Source organism: Loxodonta africana, chromosome 11 (assembly GCF_030014295.1).
Source record: "Loxodonta africana isolate mLoxAfr1 chromosome 11, mLoxAfr1.hap2, whole genome shotgun sequence".
NCBI classification, from domain to species: Eukaryota; Metazoa; Chordata; class Mammalia; order Proboscidea; family Elephantidae; genus Loxodonta; species Loxodonta africana.
The window spans coordinates 85,889,152-85,907,448 of record NC_087352.1 but is presented as its reverse complement, the minus strand read 5'-3'; the positions used below and the strand labels follow the sequence as shown (position 1 = coordinate 85,907,448).

The 18,297-nt window shown below is 42.9% G+C and overlaps 1 protein-coding gene across 1 annotated transcript in view; it reads left to right on the top strand.

Annotated features, from left to right (window-relative positions):
* Positions 1-18,297, top strand: part of LOC100661521 (laminin subunit alpha-3) — a 46,591-nt gene that overhangs the window by 18,770 nt on the left and 9,524 nt on the right. The window contains exons 6-13 of the mRNA XM_064293220.1: positions 1,809-1,917; positions 4,247-4,344; positions 5,213-5,333; positions 6,379-6,505; positions 6,593-6,732; positions 8,780-8,895; positions 10,122-10,371; positions 11,274-11,521. Of these exons, the coding sequence (XP_064149290.1) occupies positions 1,809-1,917; positions 4,247-4,344; positions 5,213-5,333; positions 6,379-6,505; positions 6,593-6,732; positions 8,780-8,895; positions 10,122-10,371; positions 11,274-11,521 (1,209 nt within the window). The remainder of the gene's footprint in view (positions 1-1,808; positions 1,918-4,246; positions 4,345-5,212; positions 5,334-6,378; positions 6,506-6,592; positions 6,733-8,779; positions 8,896-10,121; positions 10,372-11,273; positions 11,522-18,297) is intronic.

Below are 18,297 nucleotides of genomic sequence, written 5' to 3'. Positions count from 1 at the left end.
TTTAATATATAATGAATATAAAACTAAATCTAAGGGAATCATTTAATATATTTAACTTCCAAAATTATGCTTGAATCCAAAAAGAGTGTGTTTTAATCAACACACAGACACACACACATTAAAGGGAAAAGGAAATGCCTATCCAATTTCCAATATATGCCATAAACTTCTTGGCTTTTTATATACTTTATCTGACTTAATCCTTACAAAAAAGTCATTGCATAAATTATTTCAAATATTTACCAGAGATAGTCATTTTATTTTAATATGTTACTAGTTCCAAATGGTATTTATAGATAGAAAAGTAGTCTATAGAGTATAAGGCCAGAAATATTACTCAATAAATACTTTATAAGTTTTACTGTTAGAGTTTTAGTCTTCAGTTCAAAACTCTGGCTTTTTAAATACTCCTGAATCCTGTATTTTACTTGATGGCCTGTCGTTGTTAGGTGCCATCAAGTGGGTTCCGATTCATAGCGACCCTGCGTGCAACAGAACGAAACACTGCTCAATCCTGCACTATCCTCATAATCATTGTTATGTTTGAGTTAGATGTTTCAGCCATCTCACCAAGGGTCTTTGAGTTTGTTGTGTCAGCCCCTCTCATTGAGGGTCTTCCTCTTTTTTGGTGACCCTCCACTTTACTCAGCATGATGTCCTTCTGCAGGGACTGGTCCCTCCTGATATCAGGAGAAGTATATGAGAAGAAGTCTCGCCATCCTTGCTTCTAAGGAGCATTCTGAGAAAATACTACTGGTAGGAATAAGGAAGGCAGAATGAGGAGAAACAGAGTGATTTAAAAGGCAAAATCTGGGTTTTTCACGATGTTGTCTAAGACCAGCCATACTTACCGACTTGGTGTGAGATGGTCGTTGTGAGGCTCATGGATAACTTTACTTGCAAACTGTACCAAGAATATTGATAAATTTCACAGAAGGCTGTGTCTTACAGATCAGCCATTACTGACCCTGGGGCTCTCCCCCAACCCCTCTGACTAAACCGAGTATTCCTCAAAACCATGGGGCCTGTAGCCCTGAGAGATGTAGCACTGGCTGTGGTTGGAAGGCTCTTTTCTCCATAGAGATTGTGGGGTTGTAACCCTCTTAAGGCAACCCTGGTGGTGTAGTGGTTAAGAGCTACAGCTGCTAACCAAAAGGGTCAGCAGTTCGAATCTACCAGGTGCTCTTCGGAAACACTATGGGGCAGTTCTACCTCTGTCCTATAGGGTTGCTATGAGTTGGAATCTACTGATAGCGATAGTTTTTTTTTTTTTTTTCCCCAACCCTTTTAAGGGAGCCCTGATGGCACAGTGATTAAGAACTTGGCTGCTAACCAAAAGGTTGACAGTTTGAATACACCAGCAGCAACTTGGAAACCCTATGGGGCAGTTCTACTCTGTCCTATAGGGTCACTATGATTTGTAATCAACTCAGTGGCAACGAGTCTGTCCCTCTTTAGGAGCCCCTGGGTGATACAAATGGTGAACATGCTCTGCTGCTAACTGAAGGTTGTAAGTTCAAGTCTACCCAGAGGCATCTTGGAGGAAAATCCTGGTGATCTACTTCTGAAAAATCAGCCGTTGAAAACCCTGTGGAACACTGTTCTACTCTGACACGCCATGAGTAGGGGTTGAATGGTTGAATGGACAGCAACTGGTTTTTATCTATCTTAAACTTTTTGTGCAGGAAAATTCACTGTACATTCAGTTATTTATAAGAGAAGGTGAGGGCCATCAGGCACCACACAAAGAGGTACAAAATGAGGGAGACTCTTGGAGTCAGGCTTAACACCTTCTGTTCCCTCCCCAGCACCCTCTGCCGGAGTGCTGTGATTGACCACACACACCGCATTGCTGTGTATGAGCTACTGGCAGATGTGGACATTCAGCTCAAGGCACATGTGGCCCGATTCCTTCTGGTATGTTTCCATTTTGCTCATTGAATTTTAGAATAATTTTGTTGATATCTATGTTTTTTCAAAGCTTATTAAAATTTTGGCTGGGATTGCATTAAATCTGTAAGATTAACCTGTGAAGAATTGCCAGTTTAATAATGTTTATTCTTCCCATCTAGAAATTTGACTTACGTCTTTGAGACCTTTTATATCGTCCAATGAAGTTTAGCTACCCAGTTTGAATATATCTCATGAAACCCCATTTCATTAATTTTTATTTGCTCTTGCTATTACAGATGAAATATCTTTCGTCGTATTTCCTGTTTCATTATTACTGCAGATGTATAGAAATGCCACAGTTATGTTTATTTTCTTTCCCATTTTGCTATTTTATTATCTCTATTAGCTTTTTGGCAAATTCCTTTAGAATTTTAAAATATTAAAGTTTATGATCACCCAGTATATTTTTTCTTTCAAACTGTTGTTACTCTGTTTCAGAAAGAGTGTGATTCACCATCGGGTCCACAATATTTGGATCCTGATAGAATAGGAGAAAAATATAGAGCAGAACCTCAAATTCTTAAAAAATTCAGACTTAATGACTGGTTGAAACTGGAGGACTCCCCAAAACTGTTGCGCTGAGATACTCTTTAAACCTTGAACGAAAGCTAGCACCTTGGGGTCACATTTTAGCTAATTAACAGATTGGCTCACAAAATAAAGAATACCACCCAAGAGTATGGCACTCCTTTAAAAAATCATCTACATGAGACCAAATAGTCAACAATTAAAACACAAATGAGAAGGTAAGAGCAGGAAAACTAGATTAATGCAAGTGCAACAACCAGAATGGAAATAATGAGAATGTTCACACATTGTGAAGAATGTAACCAATGTCACCGAACAATTTGTGTAGGAATTGGTAGATGGGAACCTAAACTGCTGTGTTTTAAACCTTTACTGAAAGCACAACAAAATATTAGTTAAAAAGAAAAAGCATGATTTAGTACATTAGATACGTACTACTATAGAGTTCCAGTGACAGGTTTGGCAGATTAAATAACCTTCATGCCCACCCTTTTAATGGCATGACTTGAATATTGAGAATTATGATAACAGACGTAGTGGCATCTGGGCTAGGAAGAGGTGGCCAGATTTACAATAAATAACTCAGGAAACATAAGATTATCTAAGCATGAAACAACTTCCTGTTACTGCTAATATTAAGCATGTATCACACCCTGGGAAATGCCAGGCCAGCTTGTTCTAATGTGTTTAAAATATTTGTGGCTGACAATATTAAAAATTTTGAGCTTGCTCTTGAGAGACATCTAGAATTCAGTGTTGTTTCCTTTTTTAAAAATTATTGTGAAATACTGAGGTTTTCTTTTTAAGCATAATAACCCACATGAATCTTAACCTCTTTGTCTTTGGCAGTTACAATGGGGGTGATTCTTCAGCTTTTAAGCATAGGTTTGCCCTCTTTGAAATAGTCCAATGTCATTCAGTGGCTCATCTGACTAGAATAAAAGCTTCATTAGGGCAGGTGCATTGTCCATTTTGGTCTTGAAGGATCCTTTGATCTTGGTGCTCAATAAAATTTTTGTCATTACTGAATAAGCTTTGTGATCAAGCTGGTAGTACAGTTTTGATTTAAAATAAAATATATTGATAAATTAGAAACTCTGGTGGTGTAGTGGTTAAGAGCTACGGCTGCTAACCAAAAGGTCTGCAGTTCAAATCCACCAGGTGCTCCTTGGAAACTCTATGGGGCAGTTTTACTCTGTCCTATTTTTTTTTTTTTTATAGGGTAGCTATGAGTTAGAATTGACTCAACGGCAACATTTTTTTTTAAATTTTATATTGATAAATTAATGACTGAGTTTCTCATGTGACTCAAAAACTACTTCTAGAGACGGTTCCTTGAGCGATGTTCACGTGTGCCTGATATTCGAATTGCCCTTTATTAAAATGATCATTTCTCACAGAAGCAGCTCTGTCTCTGAGTCGCAGGCTCCCTGCTACCTATCACACACCCCTGCCCCCGCCGTGCTGGCCCAGGGCAGAAGAGGAAAGTCACTGAACAGACTTGTTTCAGAAAAAAAAACTCCCCTGTAATTTTGTTCTCTGGTTTCTATAGTTACTCCAAAAGCAATGTGGTCAGTGTCCTGTGTAAAAGTAGAAAGGATTTGTTGTACATAATGATGCCAGTTTTTAGTGTTTTAAAATAACAATTGCAATTCACTTGGATGAAGCCTTTACTTAACGGCGTCTTTAAAATAGTGCGTTTGACCGTACCATTGGTTTTGTTGATCACTGCGATGAACCTTTTTGCATTGTATTTGCTCAACAGCATCAGATTTGTATCATACCAGTTGAAGAATTCTCCACTGAATATGTGAGACCTCAAGTCCACTGCATTGCCAGTTATGGGCAATTTTTTAGTCAAAGGTGATGTGCTCCCTTCCTTTCTCCTTAATTTATGCCCTGAGTAATACTGTAATGCCTGTAAGGCTGAAACTTCATACTTAACTGTAGAATGATCACAGGCCAAGGCGCTAACGGCTTGTGATGGACAAAAATTAAGCTACATCATTAACCTTGGCGGCCTTTCCAGAATTCCATAAACATCAGGAAGCTGACACAAGAGTGAAATGGTTGAGCCTAGCCCTGGAGGATAGTTAGCCTGAGTTCTATTTTGAGCCTACACAAAGACTCAGCTGGTACAATCCTTTAATCTCTGTGTCTGAGGCTATTTATTGACTTGAAAAACCATGAAAATAGTGACCTACCTCACAATTATGAGAATTAACTAACCAATGCTCATGGAAGTTATGGTAGGATCGTTTTGATGTAGGTTTAAAAATCATTTACACGCATGGTCATGACACCTGGCTCACAGGGTTAGGCTATAGAAACAACAAAGACGATGCAAATCTCGCTGTGCTTTAAAGAAAGGAGGTGTATTCGTTCTTTGTTTTTATACAGTTTTGTGTCAGCATTTATGTTTAGAGGTTTCATTGCATTTATCTCATTTAACAATTAATTTTAGTTCTGGAAAGGCAAGTTTCAATAAATTTCAGTCTAGCCCATTTGACTTCAGAATTAAGATTTTCAGTTTTAAATAGTTGTATTGAGCAAGTGGCTGGAATATATTTGTTCAAATGACTGCTCTGAGTATCATGATGTAAAGATCTCCAAGTACTGTGGCTTCCCCAGGACTGGATCCTTTTGATGCTCACACTGTCTGTGCTCAAAGACTGCAGCTTTTTATTTTGTTTTGTTTTTTAATGAGATTTTAAAATCTTCTGTGTTGCAGTGCCACCTGTGTCTCCCAGGCCTATGAAACTCCTCCTACAGCATTAAGTTTGGATGCCCTGAATGGTGGGCCTTCATCTTCTGCTCACCTTGTTTCTGGAATCACCTTGAAGGCACCGCAGGTAGGACTGCCCTGGAGAGTGTTCTTTCTACACCAGAGCTTCTCAAAGTGTGGTTCCCAGACCAGCAACACCTGTGTCACTTAGGAATTTGTTACAAATGCAAATTCTCAGGCCCCATCCCAGATCTACTGAGTTAGATACTCTGGGGGGTGGGACCAGGAATCTGTGTTTCAACAAGCCTTCCAGGTAAATCTGATGCCCCTAAAGTTTGAGGACCTCTGCTCTTACTTGTGGAAACTTCCAGAAATGCAGACACCTGTTAGTCCTGCCTGTAACCACCGTGGCCTTTCTTTCTCTCTTTCTCTCCCGGGTCTCTGCCCATGCAGTTATTTGGAAGTTTTCCACAGCCCGTCTTGTAATACCTCGTATTTTCATGGGCTACTGCTGTTTAACTTCGTCGAGTTTATTTGTTACCTTCCCGTGTTGCACTATGAGCACTTTTATAATGGCTGCTGTAACTAACAGTTTTCGTTTTCAGCCCCATGCACTTAGCACTGTGCCTTGCAAGTAGGAAATTAATTAATTAATCAGTATTTATTGGTTAATCATCTAGAGCAACAAGGTAAAGTGTAATAACATAAAGCTTTTTTGTTGTTCACTGTAAACTATAAAATCTCAGGACTTTTTTTCTTTCTGTGTTGTGGAATGTGCTTCGTGTTTGTTCTGATGTCCTTGTAATTCCAACAATTGCTCATACCAATTTGTATTGCATCTAGTTTGGAAATTAACAGGATCTGAGAGATAAAATATTGTTGGATCCCACATGGGAAAGGCAGCTTAGGGACATGGGTTGAAATTGAGACCATAAGAGCTCTAGTCTTGGTTTTGTTATGAAATTAGTATATGACATATGGCAAGTTGCTTACCCTCCCTAAATGGCAGTTCTCATCTGAAAGAGGACACAATTGTATTATATTAGATGACCACTCATTTTCATTGGTTATTGTTTTGTTTTTTGACCTCTGAATATTATATGATTCTAATGATTTGTAGCTCTTCATTTGAGGTTGTTTGTTTTTGTTTTCTTACTTTTCTTCCCTCTTAGAACCAGGTGACCCTGAGAGGGCACGTGCCACACCTGGGCCGATATGTCTTTGTCATCCATTTTTATCAACCAGTGTACCCCACATTCCCAGCACAGGTGTTTGTGGATGGAGCGCAGCAGTGGTCAGGTGAGCTGCTGTGAGGGGGCCGTGCTGGCTGCCAGCCTCGAGCCATCCCTGCTGTAGCAGGACTTGAAATTTTCTCTCTCTGTCCAGGTTCCTTTCATGCCTCTTTTTGCCCCCATGTGCTTGGCTGCCAAGACCAAGTCATCTCCAGAGACCAGGTTGCATTTGACATCTTAGAGCCTGAGATTGCCGTGACTGTGAAGGTTCCAGATGGAAAGTCGTTAGTATTGGTGCGTTCCACTCATTCCTCAGCTTGCTCTTCACGTGGCTGCCTTGGTCAGCAGTTCTGCGTGTTTATTTGGCTCATGGAAATAATTCCTCCAAGAAGCTGAAGTCATATTTATAGAAAAATGTTTAAATTTTATAGGTATCTTTTACAAAAATAAAAAGTGTGTGATGATTAAAATCAAGGGGAATAGGAATAATAGAGAAATGAACAGGAAGAAAAAACCTACTTGAAAGCAGCTCTGGAAAGTGGGCATCTCAACTTCCCATCAGCCCCTCCTGTCTCCTCATCTAACTGACCTCTCTCTGAACCTTTCAACACTCTTTTCTCTTTGAAACTTTCTTCTTTTGGTTTCCATACACTGCATTCTCTGAATTTTCTCCCACTTTCTCTAGTGTTCCTTCAGTAATTTCTCTTTTCCCCTTGTCCCTGTTTGTTGGCGTTCCCTCAGATTCAAATGCCGAGCCCCTTGTCCTATGTCATCTCTCTTTGGACAACATCCTCTGCTCCCGTTGATTCTATTCTGTCCTCCATTGAATGACAACCACATCCATAAATTTATCTCCAGTCTTCCTGAACTCCAGGCCCAATATGTGACCATCCGCATAGCCATATAGCTCACAGTTCCTCCAACCTAGCCTGTTCTTATGCAGCCAGGGTGTCCCCTACCTTGTTCATCATCTGGTTGATGGAAACATGTTCATGCAGTGGCCAGAGTCACCAGTGAAGCCCCTTCTTCTCCCTGTTCCTCTCCATGGCCAGTCCTGTCTCCTGAACACATCCATTCAGTTCTAGTCCCATTGCTCTGGTCAGACTATCTTTTCTCTTGTTTAGACTGGTCCAGGCCCTCCTGCTTGGTCTCCCTCCCTCTGTTCCATCCTCTGCACAGTTACCTACCTGGCCAAAGCAGATCTGATCATGCCATTCTGCTTGACTGCCTTCCCTGGCTCCTCAGCACTTACAGGGTACAGGACACACATACACATGCTTTGCTCTGGCTTCCAGGGCCCTCACAAACTACTCCTAATTCATCCTTTATTCACCTTTCCCACCATCTCCCTCTTCGATGCCCCACCCCAACCACCCCAATCTCTGGACTTACTAGCCCATTCCCAAGCCCCCAGATAATGCCATTTCCTCTCATACCGCTAGGCTTTCTCACGCTGTCCCTCTGTCTAGAATTTCCTGCCCAATTCTCTACCTGAAGAGACCTACTGACCCAGCTCTGAAGTAATCAGTCTTCTCAGTCAAGCCATCGAGAGAGCCAGGAAACATTGTCCTGCCCTGCTCTGTGGCCCTCTGGTGTCACGTTAACACCTTCTTCACTCTCTAAAGGTGTCATCTTCCTAGGGATTAGGGGCCTTACTTTACTCATTTTGTATCCCCCGTGCCTAGAATGTTGCCTGGTACATGATGCTTGGCAAATGTTGATTGAACTGAATAACCCGAAAGTAATAGATAAGAGCTCTAAATCAGTGAGCAGTTGACAAAGAGGTTTGAAATTTCCTGCAGCATTCGTTATTGGTACAGTCTGATGTACACAGGTACGGAGAACCCAGGGATACTTGGAAGACCTGGGGCTACAGTTACTTATGATAAAGTCCTAGGTATGATGCAAACTTCAGAAAACAAGCACCAGAACAAACCTAAGACCTATGCAAGCATTTCTTAGGTTCTCCATTGGTCTTGCCACTTTGTTTACTCATAAAAATACGTAATGTAAATGCTCAGGGACCCAGAGTTGTCCCATAAATGAATGAAAGGGCCCCTTGTCCCAGCCCAGCACTCAAGGCTGCTGCTTCTCCGAGCAGGTACCCTAAGGGGTCTGTCCTGGCCTTCATTGTTTTGTTCATGGAGACATGGCTTGAGCTTTCAAGACTGGTTTAGGTTTGTTCTTGTGATTCTTTTCTTTAAAAAAAAAAAATTTATTTCATTTTGTCTTGGGCTTAACAATAAAGAACATTGACCCTAGAGAAAAGAAACTATAATGAATATCCTTATGTGTGCCCTGTTGTTGGAAGTCCAAAGACACTCTGATGGGCTTCTTTTAGGTCCGTGTTCTGGTGGTACCCGAGGAGAATTACGACCCCCGAACACTACACAAGAAATTCATGAACAAGTCGTCCGAGTTTGTCAACAACTGTGGAGGAGACAGTTTTTATATTGAGTAAGTACCCCTCTGTGGAAGGCCCTAGAAGGCCTGGGGCACTGCTGCCTTTCCAGCCAGGACACCGTTGGGGGAGGGTGGCCCATGGACCTGTCTTCTTTTGCCACTTGCAGGAGTGGCAGTCAGTCTGGGTGGGGGAGGAAATGCCCTTTCTCTGAACCGATCATCCTACAACTGCACCATGGTGTGCTGTCTGGGCAGGATTACACTCCCAGCGTTGAGCTCAGCCAGAATCTGCCCTCCACACTGGGATTACCGGGCTGTTAGGAGTTTCTCTTCTGTTCTGCTGTTTCCTGTTTGCCAACTCAGATTCCTAAGTGCTAACACACATGGTCCCCTCCACTGAAGGGACGTAGGCCCTAATCCCCCTCTCTTTTGTCATCTTTCTTAGTGGGGGTACCACAGAGATATGACCACCTGTGCTCCCTCCCTGGGTTCCTGGATGCTTAGTGCCCAGGACAGCCTGAGCACCATGCTCCTGTCATTCTCTTCTGCATACCCACCTTGTAGGTTTCTTGAGGAACCTGGAGCTGCAGGGGGCCCTGGGAGACCAAAGCCTCAGGAGAGTGAATATTAAGAGCAAAGGCTCCGAGGTCAAGTGCCTGTGGGTCTGAGTGCCTGCTCCACCACTCCATAGCTCTATGGTCTTGGAAAAGTCACTTAACTTCTAGGAGTCTCAGTTGCCATGTCTGTGAAATGGGGCTTAGGCCTAACTGGTTGGCTGCTTGTGAGGTTAAGTGGCATGTATGCAAAGCATCTGGCATGTGGTACTTGGCACTTAACATTCCGTAAATGTTGGCAGTTCTCTTCCTTGTTATTTTTGTTATAATTACATATGTAGGCATACTCTGTTTTTACTCTTTTTGTGACAGCTTTATCGAGATATAATTCACATACCATACAATTGATCCTATAGGTATATTTTCAACCTTTTATTCCAGCCACCAAAAATTTCTGCACACCTGTGCTGTGGTGGGTCTTCCCAGAGTGGATAGATGGGGGTGAAGGACCATCAGTTAGGATTTGAGTTAAGGTTAGGGTGGATGGGCAGGGGTGTCACCAGCTGTGCATGCAGGGGTAGGGTGCTTTTGCACCCTTCTCAGACTCAGGGCTTCTCCCCAAAGACGTAGCTGCATGGGGCAAATGGGAAAGGGGCGGTGGACCTGTCGGGATGGTTTCTGAGCTGCTGCCTTTGATCCCACCATAAGATGCTTTTGTCTCCACAGCCCCCAGACAGCCCCCAGATTCTGTAAGAACTCTGCCAGGTCCCTGGTGGCCTTGTACCATGATGGTGCACTGCCCTGCGAGTGCCACCCTGCTGGGGCCTTGGGCCAGGGCTGCAGCCCAGAGGGCGGGCAGTGCCCGTGCCGGCCCAATGTCATCGGGCGACAGTGCACCCGCTGCCAGACGGGCTACTATGGATTCCCACACTGCAGGCGTAAGTGCAGCCTTGTTGTCCGCCCGCCCTGCCTCTCGGTGAGTGGTACGTACACACTGATTGTTCATCTAGAGCAGTGCTTCCCAAATTTACTGGGCAAAGGAATCACCTGGGGATCTTGCTAAAATGCAGATTCTGATTCACCAGGCCTGGGGACCAGGCTGAGGTTCTGCATTTCTAATGAACACCCAGGTGAGTCCGTGCTGCAAAGATATATATATATATATATACCCACACACGCATACATATGTACATATATTTATGCATCTAGGTGCCCTGGTGGCACAGTGGTTGAGAGCTCAGCTGCTAACTAAAAGGTTGGCAGTTCGAATCCACCAGCCACTCCTTGGAAACCTTATGGGGGCAGTTCTACTCTGTCCTATAGGTTTGCTGTGAGTCAGAATCGACTCCACAGCAACAGGTTTGGTTTGGTTTTGGTATATCCATGTCTAGAGAGAGAGAGATTGATTGGTTTCAAGGAACTGGCTCATGTGGCTGAGGGGGCTGGCCAGCCCAAAACCCCTAGGTCGGGCCACAGACTGGGAACTCTGGCAGTCTTGTGTTCACAATCGGCAGGCCAAGTGGTGGGCTAAAAATTCCGGTAGGATGTCCATTTACAGTCTTGAGGCAGTATCCTTCTCTCAGGAAACCTTAGTTTTAGCTCCTAAGGCTTTCAACTGGTTGGATGAAGCCCACCCCCATCATGGCGCATAATCTGCTTTACTTAAGATGAGTAGATTTCCTTTCTAATCACATGTACATACTGTCACCACGTATGTAGACTAGTGTTTAGCCAAACATTGGGTCTCCATAACTCAGCCAAGTTGACACATAAAATTCACCCTCACCGTGTCCTTAGCGAAGGGAAAGCAAGTTGTTTCTCCCAGACTTCTAGGAAGTTTCTTGAGCTCCTGGCAGTGGTGGAGTTCTGTTTATTTAGGCAGTGTCTGATCTTCACTCGGTGTCACTTTATCCCCCGCCAGCCTGTAGCTGTGGCCGGCGCCTGTGTGAGGAGACGACGGGAACGTGCCTCTGCCCACCCCACACGGTCAGGCCCCAGTGCGAGGTGTGCGAAATCCATTCCTTCAGCTTCCACCCCCTGGCCGGCTGCGAGGGCTGCAACTGCTCCCGGTGGGGCTCCGTGGGGGCTGCCACCCCTGAGTGCGACAGGGACAGCGGGCAGTGCAGGTGAGCTCAGGGCATTGGCCTGTGAGGCCCTGTTGTGGGTAAGTAAGATGCCCTCTTTCCATACACACCAGTCAGTGTTACTTTCCACTTCTGATGGTCCTGGGAGTATGCTGCGTTTACCTCAAGTCTTTAGGTCTGTGACTGTCTAGGACAGAGCTTCCCAATAAGAATGGATTATAGGTGTATGGGGTAATTGGTCCCCTCAGGCTTTGGGGGGATGGGGCAGGATCATCTCAAGCCACCATGGTGATAAAAAGGCAGCAATCACTGATTTATACATAATTCAGTTATCCGTTTCTTCCCCTATAGCCGAGACTTAGTTTTTGTTAACTTGTGGTAATTACTATTCATTTTTATTCAGTTGGGTTCCAAACCTTCCTTCTAGTGTTAGTTGGCATTTTTGTGAAGAATGGTGCAGGACAAAGTCTGAAATCCTTGGGTGTGCTGCCGTAACTCAGACAGGCAAGCATCGGGGTACCGAGTGGAGAGAGGGTTGGGGTGGTCAGGACACGCCTAGAGAGCCCGACTTCAGTGTAGGGTGGCCCTCACAGGTTCCACCGTCCAGTGCACAGTAGCTACAAGAGGAGCACAAATCAGGAGTGTCACAAGCAGATGTTGTGTTCATGAGAAGTTTGGTTCACGAATCAGGCTCTGTATCTGGAGCTGTGGTGGACAGCGGCAATTAATGATAGTGGCTGATATTTCATGACTCCAAGTGACCAGTCCACTCTCAGCAGGATTGGAGGAGACAAGAACAGGATTTGGTATCCTAGAGAGGCTGGCAAGAATTACATATAGGGTTATACGGCAGAAAAACTGAGCCAGAACGTAGAGAGTCCTAGCCAGGATGGCAATGTGCAGGAGAAATCATAGTGTTCATTATCCACTCTCCCCGCTGACTCCCCATACACCCCAGGTACATGGTTGTCATGGGGTCTAGGGCCTGTGATTTGGGCTTGAGAGCTGGAAGGGGGTGATGGCAGATGGAAAGGGCTCCAGCTTAAGGGCAGCCATGTTTGCTTTCCTAAGGAAGGACCTTTAACCACACCTTTCATTGTTGTCTGGTGTCCAGTAACTCCTTTCTGCTATTGGGACCTTGAAAGGAAGCTGAGAGAAAACTTTAGTCATGAAACATTCCAAGTTTGTGCATGAGTCCTCACTGAGTCACCTCAGCCCTCAGCCTTCCAAACTGTGAGCCTAAACTGAGTGTGATTTCCAGGAAGAGTTTGAGGTGATAAGCTAGAGTTTTCATCACAATTAATGAAGGTTCTGCTCTCTCCAGTGCCTAAGTTATTCTCTGGAAGGAAGTCAGGCACTGAGCTCTTGACTAAATGTTCTATTGTGTACCAGATTCACCTGTGGGCCTGTGACAACATTTAAGTTATTTCCAGTAAGTACTAGTGTACGAAGAGAGTGGTACTTAGTGTGGAAACACAGACGTCTGCCAGGACTAGGGGTTTTTAAGGAACAGAAATGCACAGACCATGCCCAGGAGTGGCCTGCAGTCTTGTGGCTGGAGAATATGGATAAGTGGAAGTTGAAATGATGTATATGTGCCAGTTATGCCAAGTCAGTCAAACTACCTTTATAGAAAGAAGAGAGAAAGAGAAAAATGTGTGTGATTCTGTTACTTCATTATTGAACTAGGTTTTCTTCTCCAGGGAAAATCACCTCCACTTCTTTCACTTGTTTCAACCCTTGGTCCAGAGAGCACTGGGCAAGTGGCAGAAGCTTATAGATTTGGTCCATCACATGGCCATGCTTCCTAATTTCAGCAGGGTTATTTGGCATTCCTCTTAACATCTTCACTGTTCTATTTCACTCTACTGTGTTTGCTCCCATTTCATCTTCTTCTCATTTTCTTCTCCGAGGCTAACATGCCTGTATGCTCTTCATCCCACTCTTTTCTGCCTCTTTCAGGGTCTTCTTTCCTCAAATAGCAAATACTTCCCTGTTATTTTCCAGTACTCCCTTACCACACACTGCTCCCTTTTTGTGTTCACATAGACATCAGTCTCTCTTTTGTGAAAAACAAAATTATTTATTGACGGGAAGCTGATGCGTTGGTCAGAAACATTTGGCATCAGAGCTCCAGAGTATTCCTGAATAAAATGGGTGGCTCTTGATAGCAACATCCACAAGGATAAGAAGATGGGAACGTTTCTATCCTTGAAGCCAAGAGAGCTACACTGACAAGACCTGCCATCTTGGGTTTGAACAGATGGTCATGGCAGAGTTAGTACAAAAGCAGTCTAAAGACAGTCAACCAAAGGAAGAACACCAAGGTCACACGACAACTAAGAACCCAAGAGACAGAAAGGGCCACATGAACCAGAGACCTACATTATCCTGAGACCAGAAGAACTAGTTGGTGCCCGGCCACAATCGATGTCTGCCCTGCTAGGGAGCACAACAGACAACTCCTGAGGGAGCAGGAGACCAATGGGATACAGACCCCAAATTCTCATGAAAAGACCATACCTAATGATATGAATGCGACTAGAAGAATCCCAGAGACAATGCTCCCCAGAACTTCTGATGGCACAGGACAGGAACCATCCCCGAAGACAACTCATCAGACATGAAAAGGACTGGTCAGCGGTGGGGAGAGAGATGCTGATGAAGAGTGAGCTAATTAAATCAGGTGGACACTGGAGAGTGTGTTGGCAACTCTTGACTGGAGGGGGGATGGGAAGATAGAGAGAGAGGGAAGATGGCAAAATTGGCACGAAACGAGAGACTGAAAGGGCTGACTCAAGAGGGGGAGAGCAAGTGGGAGAAGGGAGTAAGATGTATGTAAACCTACGTGTGACAGACTGATTGGAATGGTAAATGTTCACTTGAAGCTTAATAAAAATTAAAAAAAAAAAAAAAAAGACAGTCAACCAGGCCAGTCTTCTGTTAATGAAACACTTCCATAGTTCCTCAGTCTGACACCCCAAAATCCTCAGTACTCAGTGTATTTACCAGAGCAAATGAAACTAGAAATAGGACTGGCTTCAAAGAAGGAAATCCAGGAGCTTATAAAGGGGAAGCAGATTGAATTGCGAATAACTGTTTTCACTTTAATATAATCGAAGAACAAATCAAAGGAAATAATTCAGCACCTTTATGTGGAATTGATTTGCACAGATGTTTCAGTAGCAGGAAAGAGAAGCCTGACAAATAGAATATGCAGAGCGGGATGTCTAAGCATTAATATTTTTTGAGAAAATAAAGAAATGAAAAGGAAAAACAGAAGAGGAAGGTAAACAGGAATACTGGATTGGCTATTAGGAAATGGAAGTCCGGGAATCTGCAGTGGCTGCAATCCCAGCTGTACTGAGATATTTAGAGCTCTAAGTATGGAAAATGTTATATTGTTGTCGTCAGTTCCTGTCAGGTCAGCTCTGACTCATGGCTACTCCGTGTGCAACAAACAGGAGGAAACATTGCCCACTCCTGCACCATCTTCACTATCATTGGTTTGTCTGAGTCCACTGTTGTGGCCACTGTGTATTTTAAGTGCCTTCCAACCTAAGTACTCATCTTCCAGCACTATACAGTCATCCCTCAGTATCCATGGGAGATTGGTTCCAGGACCCTCCACAGATACTAAAATCCCAGGATGCTCAAGTCCCATATAGAAAATGGTGTAGTATTTGCATATAACCTACACACATCCTCCCTCATACTTTAAATCATCTTTAGGTTACTTATAATACCTAATACAGTGTAAATGCTATGTAAATAGTTGTTATACTGCATTATTTAAGGAATAATGACAAGGAAAAAAGTCTACATATTCAGTACAGATGCAGCCATCATAGGCCTAATACATGGTACATGTCAGCGACAATGTAATTTTTTTTTTTTTAATATTTTCGAGATGTGATTGGTTGAATCTGTGGACTGTGGATACTGAGGGCCAACTGTCTCTGACAATATTCTGTTGTGATCCTTTGGGTGTACATTGGCTAGGAAACGTTATGTTGCTCTTACTGTTTAGTTGCCATCGAGCAAGTCCTGACTCATGGTGAATCCATGTGTTACAGAGTAGAGCTGCTCCAGAGGGTTTTCTTGGCTGTAATCTCAATGGAAGCAGATTGTGAGACCTTTTCTTCTATGGTTTTGTTGGGTACATTTGAACTACCAGCCTTTAGGTTAGCAGTCACGTGCAAACCGTTTGCACCACCTAGGCATCTTAGAAAACATTATAGTGCCCCCCGTATATTATCAAAAATAAAAACTTCCTAAACCACAAAATGAGTGCAAGGAAGTCCAATGAAGTTCTTAGTTTTTTTATAATGGTTACTTCAGTGTTTCTTTTGAAAGCACAGGATCCAAGTGAAGAGTTTGGAGCTGGGGTTGGAGGTTTGGGAGCCAGTGCATAAGTGAGAGTGAGTGGGCTCCCTAAGGGAGAAGGTGTAGATACACAGGAGGAAGGTCCAGGGGCAGGTCCTTGACGAATACCTATATTTAAATTGTGGTAATAAAAGGGTCTTGGAAGGAGACGGGGAAGCCTTTATCAGGTAGAAGAGAAGCAGCGGAATTCACCGTTCGAGAATTAGAGGCAGAAAGTTTTAAAAAACGGAGTAGTTGGTCAGCAGTATAAATGGGTACAGGCAGAAGCTTTCTTGCAGTGAGTGAGTCTATTGCTGCCAGAGAAAGGAAATGGAGACTGCAATACAAATTGTAAAATTGGTTAAGGCACCAGGAGATGATGGATGGATTTATCGTAGTATTTTAGGTAAAATTCTAAAGTGTTTTCTAACGAACCTTCATTAGCCAATGACAATTTAGTAGAATGAAAAATTCCTAACTCAGGACAGAGGCATGTCTTATAGTTTTGCCCAAACCTGAAAGAGAGTCAGCAGGAATGGACTCTTACTGACCTGTATCACCCTTAAAGCAAGATGTAAGATTGTTTACCTTGACGTTACTAAGGAGACCGTAATAACCTAATGGGATGACGTATCTACCCATGATCAAAGTGGATTTGTCATGAAAGAGCCCTTGGCAGATCATGTAAGAAAAATGTTCAGTTTACTACATTACTGTGAATTGCACAAATTGCCCATGGTAATTCCAGTGTTTATATAAAAAAAGCCGGAAGGATTATTCCTTTAGAAAATATTAAAGAAAAGAATGTGCTTTTTTTCCTAGAAAATTTCCTCATGAAAATGGAGAGTATGTTTAGAGAAACCCAGAGCTCGTGTAAAAGAAGTATATCAGAGACACCTGGAGTTTGCAATAAAAAGAAAACACATCCTTTCCCAGTTATACAATAGACTCTCTAGCCATTCTACAAATTCTCACAAATTACAAAGCTTAAAAGGTGGAATTTGAAATTTTTGTTTGCCTATTTCTAGGTGTTGGAATTTACCATACTCACTAAAAGAATGTCAAAATGTTACAAATATTAATTTACTTACTTTTAAAGGAATTACAGAAATAATTCTAGCAATCCACAATATTCAATCTTTACTTAATTAAAACTAGTGTTGTAATTTTAGAGACAATTGAGAATAAATTATATTGTAATCAAACTGAGCTCTAGACTCATCTTTGTCATTGTGTTAGGGTTCACTGGAGAAACAGAAGCAGTGAGACAGACGGGACAGACAGACAGACAGATACATAGACATAGATTTACTTCAAGGGATTGGCTCACACAGTTGTAGAGGCCGGCAAGTCCAAAATCCATAGGTCAGGTGATGGGAAGAGGGCAGAGTCCAGAGAGGAAGAGATTGAGTTCTGCCAAAATATCTATTTATAGTCTATTTAAGTATATATTTAAATAGTCTATTTATAGGCCCGCTATGAGTCAGAATTGACTTGATGGCAATGGGTTTGGTTTTTTTGTATAGTCTAAAGGGTGGCCCTGGTAGCAAAGTGATTAAGAGCTCGACTGCTAACCAGAAGGTCAGCAGTTTGAACCCACTAGCTACTCGTCAGGAGAAAGACGTGGCAGTCTCTTTACGTAAAGATTACAGCCTTGGAAACCCTGTGGGGCAGTTCAGCTCTGTCGTATAGGGTCATTATGAGCCTCAGGTTTGGTTTTTTGTTTGGTATGGTCTAAAGGCAGACCACTTCCTAAGGAACTCTCCTTTCGACTGATTGATTGATTGTATTATATTAGATTACATTATCAAAGTTGATTACATCACATTGGATTAGATTACACTTGTTATTGTTGTTAGGTGTCCTTCAGTTGGGTCCCACTCGTAGCAACCCTATGTACAACAGAATGAAACACAGCTGGGTCCTGCACCATCATCACAGTGGTCACTGTGTTTGAGCCCATTGTTGCAGCCACTGTGGCAGTCCACCTCGTGGAGGATCTTCTCTTTTTTGCTGACTCTACCTTACCAAGCGCGGTGTCCTTTTCCAGGGACTGGTCCCTGCTGATAACATGTTCAAATTACATGAGATGAAGTGTTGCCATCCTTACTTCTAAGGAGCATTCTGGCTGTATTTCTTCCAAGACAGAATTGTTCATATTTCTGGCAGTCCATGGTATGTTCGATATTCTTTGCCAACACCATAATTTAAATACACCATTTCTTCTTTGGTCTTTTTTATTCATTGTCCAGCTTTCAAAGGCATATGATGCTATTGAAAATACCATGACTTGAGTCTGGCACACCTTAATCCTCAAGGTGACATCTTTGCTTTTTAACTCTTTGAAGAGGTCTTTTGCAGCAGATTTGCCCAACGTAGTATGTCATTTATTTCTTGACTGCTGCTTCCTGGGGCATTGATTGTGGATCCAAGTAAAATGAAATCCTTGACAA